Source organism: Neurospora tetrasperma (genome assembly GCF_000213175.1).
Source record: "Neurospora tetrasperma FGSC 2508 unplaced genomic scaffold NEUTE1scaffold_5, whole genome shotgun sequence".
Classification (NCBI taxonomy): Eukaryota; Fungi; Ascomycota; class Sordariomycetes; order Sordariales; family Sordariaceae; genus Neurospora; species Neurospora tetrasperma.
The window spans coordinates 1,277,076-1,291,149 of NW_009799103.1; the positions used below are offsets into that span (position 1 = coordinate 1,277,076).

Sequence of the window (14,074 nt, forward strand, 5' to 3'; positions counted from 1 at the left end):
CGGATCGAAGGGACCGTCAACAAGCTTCCGGCAGATTGCACTAGGTAACCGGAGTACCTTTACTGCTTAGCTCCCGTTCTCTTCCTTCCACCTTTCCCTTGACGCTATCCCTTGATTTCCACGGGTTGAGCCTGTGTTCGATTCCACCCGACTTTCTCTTCTAACAACGGGCACTGGACTTCCACAGTCGCTTCGAGCACCCATCAAGCACCGGCAGTGTCCAGTGCAGCAGCTACGTTACCTCTTACATCCACTTTACGGACATCTCGGCAAGGGCGCACGTCAACAAACCCACCTTCACCAGAAGGAACCCTCCGTGCATCTCTACATCTACCTTACTCACTAGTACCTACCTAGCACCGACCTAACTCGACAATCTGCCAGTATCAACCTACTTATCCATTGTTGCAAGAACTGGCACTTGACGCTTTTCTCGATTCCTATTCGAATTCCTCTCGCTTCCACGCAATGCTCCGCTGCCCCCGCTAGGTTTATCAACCCGCTTTGCATCTTGCATCATCCTTATCGCCCACTCGCAGGCAACGTACCTTGCAGAAACGCCGTCACGCCGCCTTGGTGGACAAGCTGAGGAGAACAACTACACTACATAGAACATAACCGCAACAACACATCATCTTTACCTCGAGAAAGCCTGGCTCCAACCGACAGTGTTGGGCACCTAGCTCCAACCCCAGCTCAACATGGAAGCGCCGTCTTCCTTTTCAACCCCCAAGCGTAAACGTCCATTACCTTTCGAGCCAACAATCCCCAATCTCAACCAGACCAGGGCCTTGACTGGCTTGACAGGGGAATTCACCTTTGAGCTTGGCTTGTCCACAGATACCGAGGACGGCAGTAAGAGTCCACAGACCACTGTGGCACACAGGCTACAGCAGCTCTTCCTCAATGGCGGGGCCCTCGGCGGTACCTCTACCGGTGGGGTCTTTGGTGGAGGCATTGCGACCGCACGAACATCGACATTGCAACCGTCTCGGTCGCAACCACAACAGCAGTACTTTGGCTACCCATTTCCACGAATTTCACGGTCGCAAGACATGCAGGAAGTTGAGGAAGATCGTGAGCGACCAGGCGGGCCCCGAAAGCGAGCCAAGCTCCACGATCGAGACATTGACATGACGGGCATTGCCGAAACCCCAATGCGGCCTCCCGCTTCGACGAACAATGGCGGGACATTTGAAGCTGCCGGAACGGACTCGACTTCTTCCATGCCACCGCCATCAACTCCAGTCAATCAACAAGCAGGCGCTGTCATCACTCCAAGTGGCCCATTTCCAAAGCGACGACTGGCGCCCAAGGGCGTTCGGTTCAACATGGACCCCGCTGAAAATCAACAGGCTGAATTGGGAGACAACACGATGGGTACAAGCGGCACAATCATCACCCAAACAACAAAGAACAATGACATCCAGATACCATCTTCCTCTCCCCTCTCATCGATTACCAAAGTGGTCGCCATCCCCAGTTCTACACCAACCCAGAGACCCTTAGCGCCGAAGCCGGCCAACATCAGCATGGCTCCGCCGTCATCATCGTCAGCAGCGGCCGCAACAAAGAAGCCCCGGAAATCAAAATCACCACCCCTCCAACCTCAACCGGCCACATCGACCTCGACATCGTCCCCCCGCTCACCCACCGTAATTGATCCGATCCGCGCCAGCCTCACCTGGCAAGATTCCGAAATCACCGTCTACGACCCGGACGACAGCGACGACGACGGTACCGGTATCAACGGCATCGGCTTCAAGCCCACTCCAGAGATGGAACACGCGCGCAGGATGAAGCGCAAGAAGCAGCTGGCTGAGTATCGAAAACGCGAGATGGGCGAGGCTCGCGCCAGGAGGAAAGAGCGAAGAGCGGGTGCTGACGGATTGGGGGGAAGCGGTAATGAAGGTGGTGGAGGCAGTAATGGCGGACCCAAAAGCAAGGATGCTATGGCGACTGCTAAGGGCAAGCTGAAGGCTGAGAAGAGAAGGGTTAGATTTTTGGAGACGGTGACGAAGACGGTCGTTGAGATGCCACCGCCGACACCGGTCACGATGATGGAGGGTGTGATGCAGAGTGAGACGGCAGCTGCGGCGGAGGGTCAGGGACCTAGTGGAGGGGATGCTAGCGGGGGTGGTGATACAAGCGTCTCTGGTATGGCTGGCGCTGGCGCTGACCTTGCCAGGGTTGAGGCTTGACGGACGGGCCTTTTTCCTTGCTTGTGGCTCTTAATTTGTCCGGCAAGCAAGTTATGCATGATCAACTCAATGGCTTACCTTTTTCATTGGCATGTTTGGCGTTTGGGTGTTGGAGGGACTGAATCGGATACGATAAGACGCGAGCAACTGTGACGTGCTGGCGGAAGGGACCATGGGAAATTTCACTTGCGCATGAAATACGACGGGTTTGAATGTAGGATATCGCAAGAGAAGGACAGACTCGCACATGAGTCTTTACTATGCTTTTTTTTTCCGCAGAGCTGGGGCGCCTCGAGGTTAGGTACTCCAGAGGCATGCACTTTCTTTGCTTAATATCATTGCTTAACATGACTTCGAAGCGTAAAAGCACGCCTTTGTCCCCGAAGAATGAATGATCACATGGTGAACTCGCTGCCGTGGTGCGCCATAACCATGCTTCCATTGTGCGTAATGAATCCAAACAACGCCCTTTAACTTCAAAAGGTATCGATATATGTCCGTGCAAATCATAACCTACATCTCCTACTCCTAGCTATGCCCTTCTTCACCTCTATCCTAACACAACACAACCCCTCAGCACATCAAAGAAGCCCTCTCACTTCATCCCCTCACCAAAACTTGTACCAGCTCTTCTTCTTCTCGCCCCCAGGTGCAATCGACGTGCCCTGCACCTCCCCCTTTTCCGTCTTCTCCTTCGCCTCTTTAGCTTCCTTGGCCCTATTCTCCGCCTGCTTCTTCGTATAAACCGCCACCACCCTCTGCATCTTTTCCTTCTCCTTCCTCCTCTGCCACTGGCAGTACTCGTACTGCGCCATCGCCCCCACGATTCCGCACCCTACACCCCAGTTGGCCGCTTTCGGGATAGGCAAGCCCATGATCCACCGCAACATACCGATGCCTGCGCCTGCGCCGATGCCTGTCATGAAGCCTTGGCGGGCGCAGGGCGTTTCGTGCACGGAGAGGAAATCGGAGGGGGAGATGGTGGAGGCGACTTCGGTGAGGGAGATGCGGTTGGATGAGTGGGTGGGTTTTGGTTGTTGTTGTTGGGAGGGTGACTGGGGGGATTGTTGGCCTCCTGGGACTTGTGGTGTGGTGTTGGACTGTGGTGGTTGTTGGAGGTCTTGAGAGGGCGCGAAGGGAGCAAGAGGGGGAGAGGAAGAGCCGCTGCTGCTGCCGCCGCCGCCGCTTAGCCAGGAGCGGGCGGCGGCGTCGGGGTTTGTGGGTGATGTTGTTGTTGTTGTTTGGTCACGCGTCATGGTTGCGGTTTGCGACGGATTGTTGATGGGACGGGCTTCAGTTTCTCTCGCGTTCCGTCTCGAAAATGCGCAGTTCTATCAGGGCGCAGAAAAGTGTGGAGTTGTGTGTTTGGATTTCAATATATGTGGAAGTTGTTGGTTGTTATTCGCTTGCCGGGATTGCAGTGTTTGAATGTCAGTCACAATATGTAATGGAGGTAATGGTGAGTTGAAGTGATTGAGCAGGGAAACAAGAAAGTGGACTAATTGTCCAATGGAGACTGCTGGTTGACGTTCTCTCCGTCGTCTTCGCGCGGCGGCCGGGCGTGTCGCGGGGAAGCTTTTTTTTTTTCCCGGTGGGGACCTTGCGGGATTACGGGGAAGATGCAGGTACCTTAACGCACTTATATGGAGAAGATGGGCGACTATGTAGAGATTCAGCTTCCAATTGTCATCAAAGCTTCCGTCTAACAAACCGACACAAGTTAACGTCAGTTACACTTCCGCCCTCAGATTCGGAGCCGGCTACGGGACGAGCTCGTACAATGCCCGACCTTCTTAGGTAGAGAGGTACGTAGCTTTGGCTTGGAGATCCAATGGACGGCTACTTGGACAGAGACAACAATGGAGGGTCCAAGCTCCCGTCTCTCCCGATCGGGCCGCTTCATGATTCGAGCATGCCCGCCCCGGCGGGGGGCCGTGTCCCGAGCTGGAGGGAGCGTCTGCCGGCAGCCCACTCCCCCACCACCATTCCAACCCTTGTTCAGCGCCTTGACGCCCTGTGAGTGCCCTGAAACGATCAGCTTGACTGGTGGGGCATGTGTGCGTCTAGCGCCCGGCGCGTCAGACAAATTGGACCGTCTACAGTAGTCGCGTCTGGCGCGTCTCCCAGTTAAACGACTTTAATGGGTTCCATGAGACTTTCCAAACATTGAAGTGCCTCCCATCTCACAACCCCATCCTCTTCACCAAACCAAGGGACCCTGTGCCAGCCATACCTCGAATCTTGGCTGGCCCTCCATGTCAACCTACTTGTGAAAAGACATATTTCTGTTTCTTGTCTCTCCTTCCAATTCCGATTTATCTTGGATCGAGAGATCCTACCAAATAGGACGGAAAACGGAGGGCAGACCAAAGCACAAGACGAACATCTCGAGGCCTACGCAAGGGCCAATTCGACTCTTCCAACATGCCCAACACTTCTCTAAGGCGGCAGCCTCAAAAGGGCTACCGTCGCGGTGGCAAGAACGCCTACCATGGCGGATCCAAGACACGAACGTTCGCCGCCTCGGCCAGCGCCCGCGGCGAGGCTACCTCGACAGACGAAAAATGGGAAAGGACAGCCCTTGCGAACCAGATCGACGAGAACATGGGCTTCGCCCGATACGATGCCGGGAAGAAGCGCGAAGGCTGGCTGGTCAACGTACAACCGACATCCATCGACGACCCCCGTATCCCCGGCGGCGGCGGTCGCGCGGCACTCGACTGCTACTTCATCGAAGAGGACGGGTCAACATTCAAAGCCACAGTCGAATATGAGCCATACTTTCTGGTCGCATGTCGAAAAGGCCACGAAGGCGAGGTGGAGGAGTGGTGCAAGAGAGTGCCTGGTGGCGGCTGCATCAAGTCCATCCGGAGGGTCGAGAAGGAAGATCTCAAGATGCCCAACCACTTGCTGGGCTATCGTCGAACATTCTTGGAGCTGAGGTTTCATAACGTGCAGGACTTGATGTCCGCCAAGCGCGACGTCATGCCCATTGCGGAAAAGAACAAAAAGGGCATGGATACCATGGATACATACGCCGAAGTAGCATCGTGGGTTCCTCTCATGTACCTGTACAGGCTGATCACCGCTGCTGACACAGACCTCCAACTAGAGCGAACGGCGGGTTTGATCTTTTTGATGACGATTCACGAAATGACGAGCGACGACATAATGCTGGTTTTGCAGAGGCGAGCGATTTCATTGTTGATATCCGGGAATACGACGTCCCATACCATGTGAGAGTAATGATAGACTTGGGTCAGTTCTCCTTGCACAACCCCCGGCGTGTGTGCTCAGCTGACCATCCACAGACATACGAGTTGCTAGATGGTACCATGTCGAGGCCAAGAATGGAGTCACGACAGTAAAAGTAAACGAGGAACGTTTGGCCATGGCCGATCCCGTCGTAATGGCGTTCGATATCGAGACCACCAAGCTTCCCCTCAAGTTTCCTGACGCCGCTATTGACCAGATTATGATGGTCTCATACATGATCGATGGCCAGGGTTTCTTGATCACAAATAGAGAGATTATCTCCGAAGACATTGCTGATTTCGACTACACACCGAAACCCGAGTACCAAGGTCCGTTTATGATCTTCAACGAACCTGACGAAAAGGCTCTCCTCGAAAGATTCTTCCTGCACATCAAGGAGGCCCGACCAACCGTCATCGCCACCTACAACGGTGACTTCTTCGATTGGCCTTTCGTGGAAGCTCGTGCCAGTATCAACGGCATCGACATGTACCACGAGATCGGCTGGAAGAAGGACAGTGAGGATCAGTACAAGTGCAACTACAGCGTGCACATGGACTGCTTTCACTGGGTAAACCGTGACAGTTATCTCCCCCAGGGCAGTAGAGGTCTCAAAGCCGTCACCGTTGCCAAGCTTGGATACGATCCCGATGAACTCGATCCCGAGCTCATGACACCATATGCCAGCGAGAGGCCGCAGACGCTGGCCGAATACTCCGTCTCCGATGCCGTCGCAACATACTATCTGTACATGAAATATGTGCATCCTTTCATCTTCTCTCTCTGTACCATCTTGCCTCTAGGCCCAGACGATACACTAAGAAAGGGAACCGGTACGCTATGCGAGATGTTGCTAATGGTACAGGCTTACCAAAAGGAGATTGTGTTACCCAATAAACATGTCCAGCCTAAAGAGTCCTTCTGGGAAGGACACCTGTTGGACTCCGAAACGTACGTTGGTGGTCACGTCGAAAGTATCGAAGCTGGCGTCTTCCGCGCCGATATTCCCGTCAACTTCGCGGTTGACCCTACCGCCGTGGATGAGCTGATTCGGGATCTTGATGCAGCCCTGACGTTCAGTATTACGGTTGAAGAGAAGAAGGAGTTGAGTGACATCGCCAATTACGACGAGGTCAAGGAGCAGATAACGGCCAGGTTGATGAATCTCAAAGAGACTCCCAATCGACTGGAACGGCCGCTCATTTACCATCTTGATGTCGCCTCCATGTACCCCAACATTATGACAACCAACCGATTACAACCCGATTCCATGATCTCCGAGTCAACTTGTGCAGCATGCGACTTCAACCGCCCAGGAAAGACTTGTGACAGAAGACTACCGTGGGCCTGGAGAGGAGAGTACCTGCCAGCCAAGCGCGACGAGTACAACATGATTCGCCATGCACTCGAGAACGAGAGGTTTCCAGGAAAATACCCAAACAGTCCGATGCGGTCATTCCAAGACCTGAGCGCAGACGAACAAGCCACTCTCATCCGAAAGAGACTGCAGCTCTACTCACAAAAGGTGTACCACAAGATCCACGATTCCACCACGATTGTCAGAGAAGCGATCATTTGCCAGCGCGAGAACCCCTTCTACATCAACACAGTCCGTGACTTCCGTGACCGACGATACGACTACAAGGGCAAGGCGAAGGTGTGGAAGGGTAAGACGGATTCACTCAAGAGCTCGGGCGCATCCGCGTCCGAAATCGATAATGCCAAAAAGATGATTATCTTGTTCGATTCCCTGCAGTTGGCCCACAAGGTCATTCTCAACAGTTTCTACGGATACGTCATGAGAAAGGGATCTAGATGGTACTCGATGGAAATGGCCGGTGTCACCTGTTTGACGGGCGCGACCATTATTCAGTTGGCGAGACAGCTCATTGAGCGACTGGGTCGTCCACTCGAGCTAGACACTGATGGTATCTGGTGCATGTTGCCGGCGACATTCCCAGAGAACTTTGTGTTCAAACTCAAAAATGGCAAGAAGATGACCATCTCGTATCCATGTGTCATGTTGAACCATCTGGTCCATGACAAGTTCACCAACCACCAGTATCAGACTCTGGTCGATCCAAAGACCTTCAAATACGAGACGCACAGCGACAACTCCATCTTCTTCGAAGTCGACGGGCCGTACAAGGCTATGATCTTACCCACCTCTAAAGAAGAAGACAAGAACTTGAAGAAGAGATATGCTGTCTTCAATGACGATGGCAGTCTTGCGGAGCTCAAGGGCTTCGAAGTGAAGCGAAGAGGCGAGTTGAAGCTCATCAAGATCTTCCAGCAGCAGATCTTCAAGTTTTTCTTGGAGGGTACCACCCTGGCGGAATGCTACAATGCTGTCGCCAAGGTCGCTAACCGCTGGCTTGATGTACTCCATAGCAAGGGTGCAACGCTTGCGGATGAAGAACTTATGGAACTGATTTCGGAGAACCGCAGCATGACCAAGACATTGGAGGAGTACGGAAGCCAAAAGTCAACATCCATCACCACAGCCAAGCGCCTTGCCGACTTTTTGGGCGAGCAGATGGTCAAAGACAAGGGTTTGAACTGCAAGTTTATCATTTGCGCTCGACCCAAGAATGCCCCGGTCACCGAACGTGCAGTGCCGGTTGCCATCTTCTCTGCCGAAGAAGAAACGAAGAGGATGTATCTCAAGAAATGGCTCAAAGAGGAGCCTGCTGATACCGACCCTCGAGCACTCCTTGACTGGGATTACTATCTCGAACGTCTTGGGTCCGTCATCCAGAAGCTCATCACCATCCCAGCCGCTCTGCAAAAAGTTCGCAACCCGGTACCGCGCGTGCCGCATCCGGACTGGCTGCAGCGGAGGATCAACATCAAAGACGACAAGATGAAGCAAAAGAAGCTTACTGACTTGTTTGGGCCTACCACCAAAGGCCCCCTGCAAGATATCACCCACCTTGCGAACGGCACCCAGCTTGGAGATATGGAGGACTTTGGGAACTTGCTGAAGCCCAAGACTGTCAGTGATGCTATCTCCGCCACGCAAAAAACGGTGACGGCTCAGAAACGCAAGGATCCCGAACCAGCAGCAGCCGAGAACCTGGACCCGTTTGCGGCGCTTCCTAAGAAGATGCCGTCGCCTAGCGAGGATTACGCGGCTTTCTTGGAGTACCAGAAGCAAAAGTGGAAGCTCCAGAAGCAGGCAAGGGCTCGTAGGCGACACTTGTTTGGCGAAAGGCGTGGCAACGCGCAGAGCAACATCCAGCAAACGTTCCGCAGTCAGGCTGAGATGACATTCCGAAACACCTGGCAGTTGCTGCAGCTGAGGGCATCAGACAGTCCAGGCATTGTTGTCGCCCATGTGCTGATCGATGCCAAGATCCACATTCTCAAGATTAACGTACCCCGGCAAGTATTCTTGAACTTGAAGAGTAGGGAACTGCCCGACATTGAAGTTGAGGGTTGCCATGTTGAACAGGTCAACCATACATTGCCTAATGGTCATTCTTCTGTGCATCTCTTCAAGCTCACGGTGCCGGAGGACATCTACTTTGCGGAAGCAGAAAAGTTCTCTCTATTATTCAACCATCCCAGTGTGGAAGGCGTGTATGAGAAACAGCTACCGCTCAACATGCGCGCCCTTCTTCAGCTTGGAAATCTTTGCACTATCGACGAAAGCCAACCTGGTGTACTTGGAAAGGGTCTTGACCAAGGATTCGACCTGTCCGGGTTGAAGAGACCACTCAAGCCGAGGGAGTACTTGGGCGATGCCCGTATGGCCTACATCTATCTCTCCCACATTAGCGCTGGTGAGCGCCAGATCTTTGGTCTTTTCTCCACCACCAGTGACCAAGCCCACGTCATCATCCAGCAGAGGACCAAGGATGGAGGGCAAGACTTGCCAAACATCAACAAGCTCTATGCCGACATGTTGGCAAGGAGAAACCAGGAGGCTGCTGGAGCGGAGTGGCAAGAGTGTTTCCCGTACCAGGAAAAGCTGAATATCAAGATCACCCAAGTTACCACCCGCCGGAAAGCTTTCCTTGAGGTTGGCGACATTGTCAAGAAACTGAGAAAGGAAGAGTCCGGACCGACCATGGTGGTCATCCAATCCTCACAGCGCAATCTATTGGTTCATGAGATTCCCATCTTGGGGGAATTCCCTGTGATGCCATTGCGGTATGATCAAGGGGACAGCTCACTGCCCCCACTGGGCTGGCAAAGTGTGGTGGCCCGTCGGTTGGTCAATCACTACCTCAGCCTGGGTTCCTGGATCACCCATATGACGGCTCTTGCTCGGTACGGCGACGTACCGCTATGCAACCTGGAGCGAGACGATCCCCGTTTCCTGATCGACATCGCATATGCTCGCCGACTCATGGCCAACAATGTCGTGCTCTGGTGGTCACCGAGTCCGCGCCCCGACCACGCTGGCTATGAGAAGGACGATGTGGTTGGCCCGCTCGATCAGGTTCAGATGCCGTCCGTTAACAACCCCGGTACTTATGCCTCAGTATGTATAGACCTTGAGGTGCGGAACTTGGCTATCAACACCATTCTCACATCTTCGCTCATCAATGAGCTGGAAGGTGCGGATAACATATCTTTCAATCCCGCCGCCGATGCAACCGGTAGTGGAGACGGCGAAGAATTTCTTTATTCGGAGAACGCTTTTGCCAATGCTGGCGTGCAGGTGCTCCGTGAGATGGTCAAGTCATGGTGGGCGGAAGCTTGCAAGGGGTCCACGATGGCCGACGTGATGGTTCAGCACTTGGTCCGTTGGGTCGAATCACCAGCCTCGTGTCTGTACGATCGTGCTCTGCATTATTACGTCCAGATGATGAGCCGCAAGGCGCTCCTCCAGCTCATGGCCGATTTCCGTCGCGTAGGATCGCAGGTTATCTTTGCCAGCTCCAACAGACTTCTCCTCCAGACGACCAAGTCCGAGGTAGGAAATGCGTATGCATATACCCAGTACATTCTCAAGAGCATCAAGGGCAAACCACTCTTTCACTTTATCGACCTCGAAATCAAGGAGTACTGGGACTACCTGGTATGGTATGACGAGTTCAACTACGGCGGCAAGGCGACACAAGAGGTTCTCGAGAGGGACGAACAGGACCTGCAGATGATTATGCACTGGCAAATGGCAACCTTTCTCCCTGTCCGTCTGCAGCCCATCTTCCGCGACTGGGTCGTCGAGTTCATCCAGCTGATGCACAGCATCAAGCGACCCTCTTTCGGCAGCGACCCAACAGCCACGCCACGTCTCACTCAACTGCCCGTCAACATGCGCAATGGCAATCTCGGCGAGGACGGCGCCGTCGGGCAAATCATCCTCGGCAAAGCCTTTGAGAAGCCTCTGAAGAAGGAAATCGCCAACCTCATCAACACGCAAAGGCGCGAGCTCCTGCACCCGGAGCTGGCAGGCGACTACACATTCCCCCAACTACCGGGATCTCACCTGTCTCACCTGTCTATGTCCAATTCCAAGTCTAGTAGTACCAAGAACGCGGCAGGAAAGAAAGTAGCAGCGTCGGCCAATCCGGTGCTCGAGCTCGTCAAGGCCCTGATGCAGGTTTTGTCTTTGGACAAGAACATCACGCTCGAAGCGCGGCTGCTGCGCAAAGAACTCCTCGCCATGTTCGACGTACGCGAGTTCAGCAAGGAGGGCGCGTTTCAAAACCCATCGGAAAGTCTGAAACTGGCCCAGTTCAGCTGCGAAAACTGTACCATGGCTAGGGACATTGATCTCTGTCGAGACGAGGACTTTATGAGTTTTGCAGCCGTTTCTGACGTGTCAGCAGCAGGCGGAGCGGCCGGCGGCGAGTTGGAAGGACCTGCTCCAGGACAAGAAAAGGGAAGGTGGAAATGCCCTTACTGCGAAATGGACTACGACAGGAACGAGATTGAGGAGAGGCTGGTGGCGGAGGTGGAGGCCATGGTGGTGGAGTGGACGACGCAGGACCTCAAGTGCGGCAAGTGCGGGGCGCTGAGGGTGAACGAGTTCATGGAGCATTGTACGTGCAGTGGAGAATGGAGGGAGCTGGTCAAGAGGGAGGAGGTGATGAGATGGTTGAAGGTGTATAGGAATGTGGCGAGATATTATGGGTTGAGGATGTTGGGGGATGTGGTGGAAGGGGTTGTTGGGGGGTTGTGATGTGCTTTCCTGGGTGTCAATCTACCGTAGAGGCGTTGGAGGTCCATGACTTTACCATTGGCATTGCAATGCAGGTGCTTGTTTTATTTATCTCAACCTCGTTTGGCTAACACGTGATATCGGCGCTGATAGACGAGCTGCTGTGCTTCATCATGGATGAGTGGACAGGTGTGGCGCCGGCCGAGGGTGTGAATGTGTAAACGTCAGACAGGCGTCAGCTCGAAAAGGCCTGAGACGTCTCGGACGGCGCCGACTGTACCTAACACGGGCGGTGGATAAAAAGCTGCATTTTGATGGGATTTCTGCACTTCTTCTTATCTCTAACCATCAACACCATATTATGTAGGAAGTGTGGTCTGTGCCGAGATGACCCACACCACCATTCACATCCAAACCACCACCAGCATTTAGCAGGGATTTCTCCCTCGCACAGATAGTTCTCCAATCCACATGCACATCTCAATATCTATCGCTTCCTGGTCCAACATAATATCTAGAGTACTATTATCACACACTTTTTTTTTTCTTTTTTTTTTTTTTTTTTAGGACCTGTGGATCGCGGTGCCACTCGAAATACAAGGCGCTTTAGCAGATAGAGGTACTAACAGAGTCCGCTATATAGTGATCGGTAGGTGGCAGACGCCCAACAAAAACCGGTCTTGGCGTGGGGTGGGTTCCACTGAATGCCCGGTGTTACGCTGGAATAGCTTACCTAAGTATGTACCTTAACTGAACCTCCTGTGCGACGGCTCAACGTCAAACCGACACGGCAGGGCTTCCATCCATGATCGCATCAGGCCGGGCTGCTTTCCTCCAACATCACTTTCCATTACTTCGCAACAATGCTGGAAAAATGAGGGCGGCCTTTTTTCTTTATCAGCAATCAACCCTCTCCGTCGAGTTATTGACGCCGCGCCGCAGACTGACATGTTCGACTACCCAACCACCATCTCGTCGCCCAAGCGCATACCTATCAATAAGTATATGTTTGCTGCATGGTACAGCCAGCCCGCTCGGCTTGATGGCCCCCAACACGGCGGTCCCAATTTTGCAGGTGACGACGGTTGAGCCGCAGTCTACAGATCATGGCTGCACTTTGTGAAGCTGAACAGCCAGAGAAAAGAACCTCCGTCGCCAGCTCATCGGCAACGGTAGCCGTATTGGGGTTGCTTTCCGCTGTCATGTCGCCGTTCAAACGAGATGCCAAATGGTGCCCGCCTCCTCTGAGCTGAGCCCTAAAAGGACAACCGTCAAACGAGCCCATGAACGCAAGCCATGGAAGACGTCAAGCGGTCTTTGTTGCGCCAATCAAATAGCCGCATAGGTACACGGAAGCAAACATTCCCAACTGGACGGAGGCACTTATGGTCCAGCCCCAACACCCATTTGCCAGTTAGCTCACTTTGTTGTTTGCTTCGACATGTTCTGGCCAATTTTATAGCCAGCCACAATTCAGGTGTCTGACAACTAACAACTGGTCCGTCTTCTGCTTCACTCTTCTACCACGTCTTTTCACTTGCCTAGGTACCTGCCTAACTACCTACCTAGGCTGTGTTCGGGGCCGCTGTACAGCTGTAGAGAACACCGGGCAGTTCTGATGGCTGTAAGGTGCAGTCTAAAGCTGCACTTTTCGTATTCGGTTGGATTTAAGCAAAAGTCTGCAAGTCGCTGCAACCATCTGAATGTTCTATTTGACCAATCAGAAGGCTAGGATCCTTACTGAAATGTTGGCATTTCTTAACTTTCTTCAAAACCCCTGACCCCATGTGTAAGGCTGCAAGAACTTGAAGCAGCAACAAGCTACCTCAGCACCTATGCCCTCTATTAATACAGCACTTTAATTTCTCACAGCCCAATACCAACAAACACATAGCAGTAAAGAGCTTTTCGAAAGAGCCTTACCGTTGCCATACTGTACAGGGAGTGCAGCTGCGGGCTATGTGTACGGTAATATGTACAAAGCCTTCTCTACAGCAGTACAGCGGCCCCGAACATAGCCCTACATAGCCGAGCCACAAAAGTATAACTCACATCGCTCATGTATGGATATCACCACTTTCCCTTTTATGGTACAGCAAGCTAACGCATCTCTCAGCTCAGTGACGGTAATTCCGTCGTTGTTCCCCACCAACCCTCTTCGGGCGTGTTCATCCGGAATCTCTCCACTACAGATCCATCTCGACTTATAGGGCCCGCCCCAAGAATCATTATGACTTTTACACAAAACCACCCCGGCACCATGGCCGGAGGAGCCGAGGGATTGGGAAGGAGAAGAGGAGAGATGTGATAACGGACCTTTGGCCCTTCTGGTTACGGGTCCAGCTCCGCCTCATTAGCCTTGCTTTAGCCTGGTCCACCTCACCTTGCATGGCATTCATCATCCAGTGATGAGAGAAGGAGAAGAACATACGCTTGTCATTGAGGCAGCTATCTCACTCGAGCGTCATGGTTTAGCACACACAATGTGTCTAAACGATAGCGA

At 53.1% G+C, this 14,074-nt stretch overlaps 3 protein-coding genes across 3 annotated transcripts; 2 read left to right on the forward strand and 1 right to left on the reverse strand.

Annotated features, from left to right (window-relative positions):
• Positions 1-701: 701 nt before the first annotated feature.
• On the forward strand, positions 702-2,529 carry NEUTE1DRAFT_131106 (uncharacterized protein; the record flags this gene model as incomplete). The annotated part of the gene is made up of 1 exon (XM_009854859.1): positions 702-2,529. The coding sequence occupies one exon, from the start codon at positions 702-704 to the stop codon at positions 2,199-2,201; it is 1,500 nt and encodes a 499-aa protein (XP_009853161.1).
• A 94-nt stretch (positions 2,530-2,623) lies between these two features.
• NEUTE1DRAFT_117724 (uncharacterized protein) lies at positions 2,624-3,113 on the reverse strand (the record flags this gene model as incomplete). Its single annotated transcript, XM_009854860.1, has 1 exon — positions 2,624-3,113. One exon carries the CDS (start codon positions 3,089-3,091, stop codon positions 2,810-2,812), a length of 282 nt encoding a protein of 93 aa, XP_009853162.1.
• A 1,512-nt stretch (positions 3,114-4,625) lies between these two features.
• NEUTE1DRAFT_123761 (DNA polymerase epsilon) lies at positions 4,626-11,592 on the forward strand (the record flags this gene model as incomplete). Its single annotated transcript, XM_009854861.1, has 3 exons — positions 4,626-5,251; positions 5,314-5,459; positions 5,513-11,592. The coding sequence occupies 3 exons, from the start codon at positions 4,626-4,628 to the stop codon at positions 11,590-11,592; spliced, it is 6,852 nt and encodes a 2,283-aa protein (XP_009853163.1).
• Positions 11,593-14,074: the final 2,482 nt, after the last annotated feature.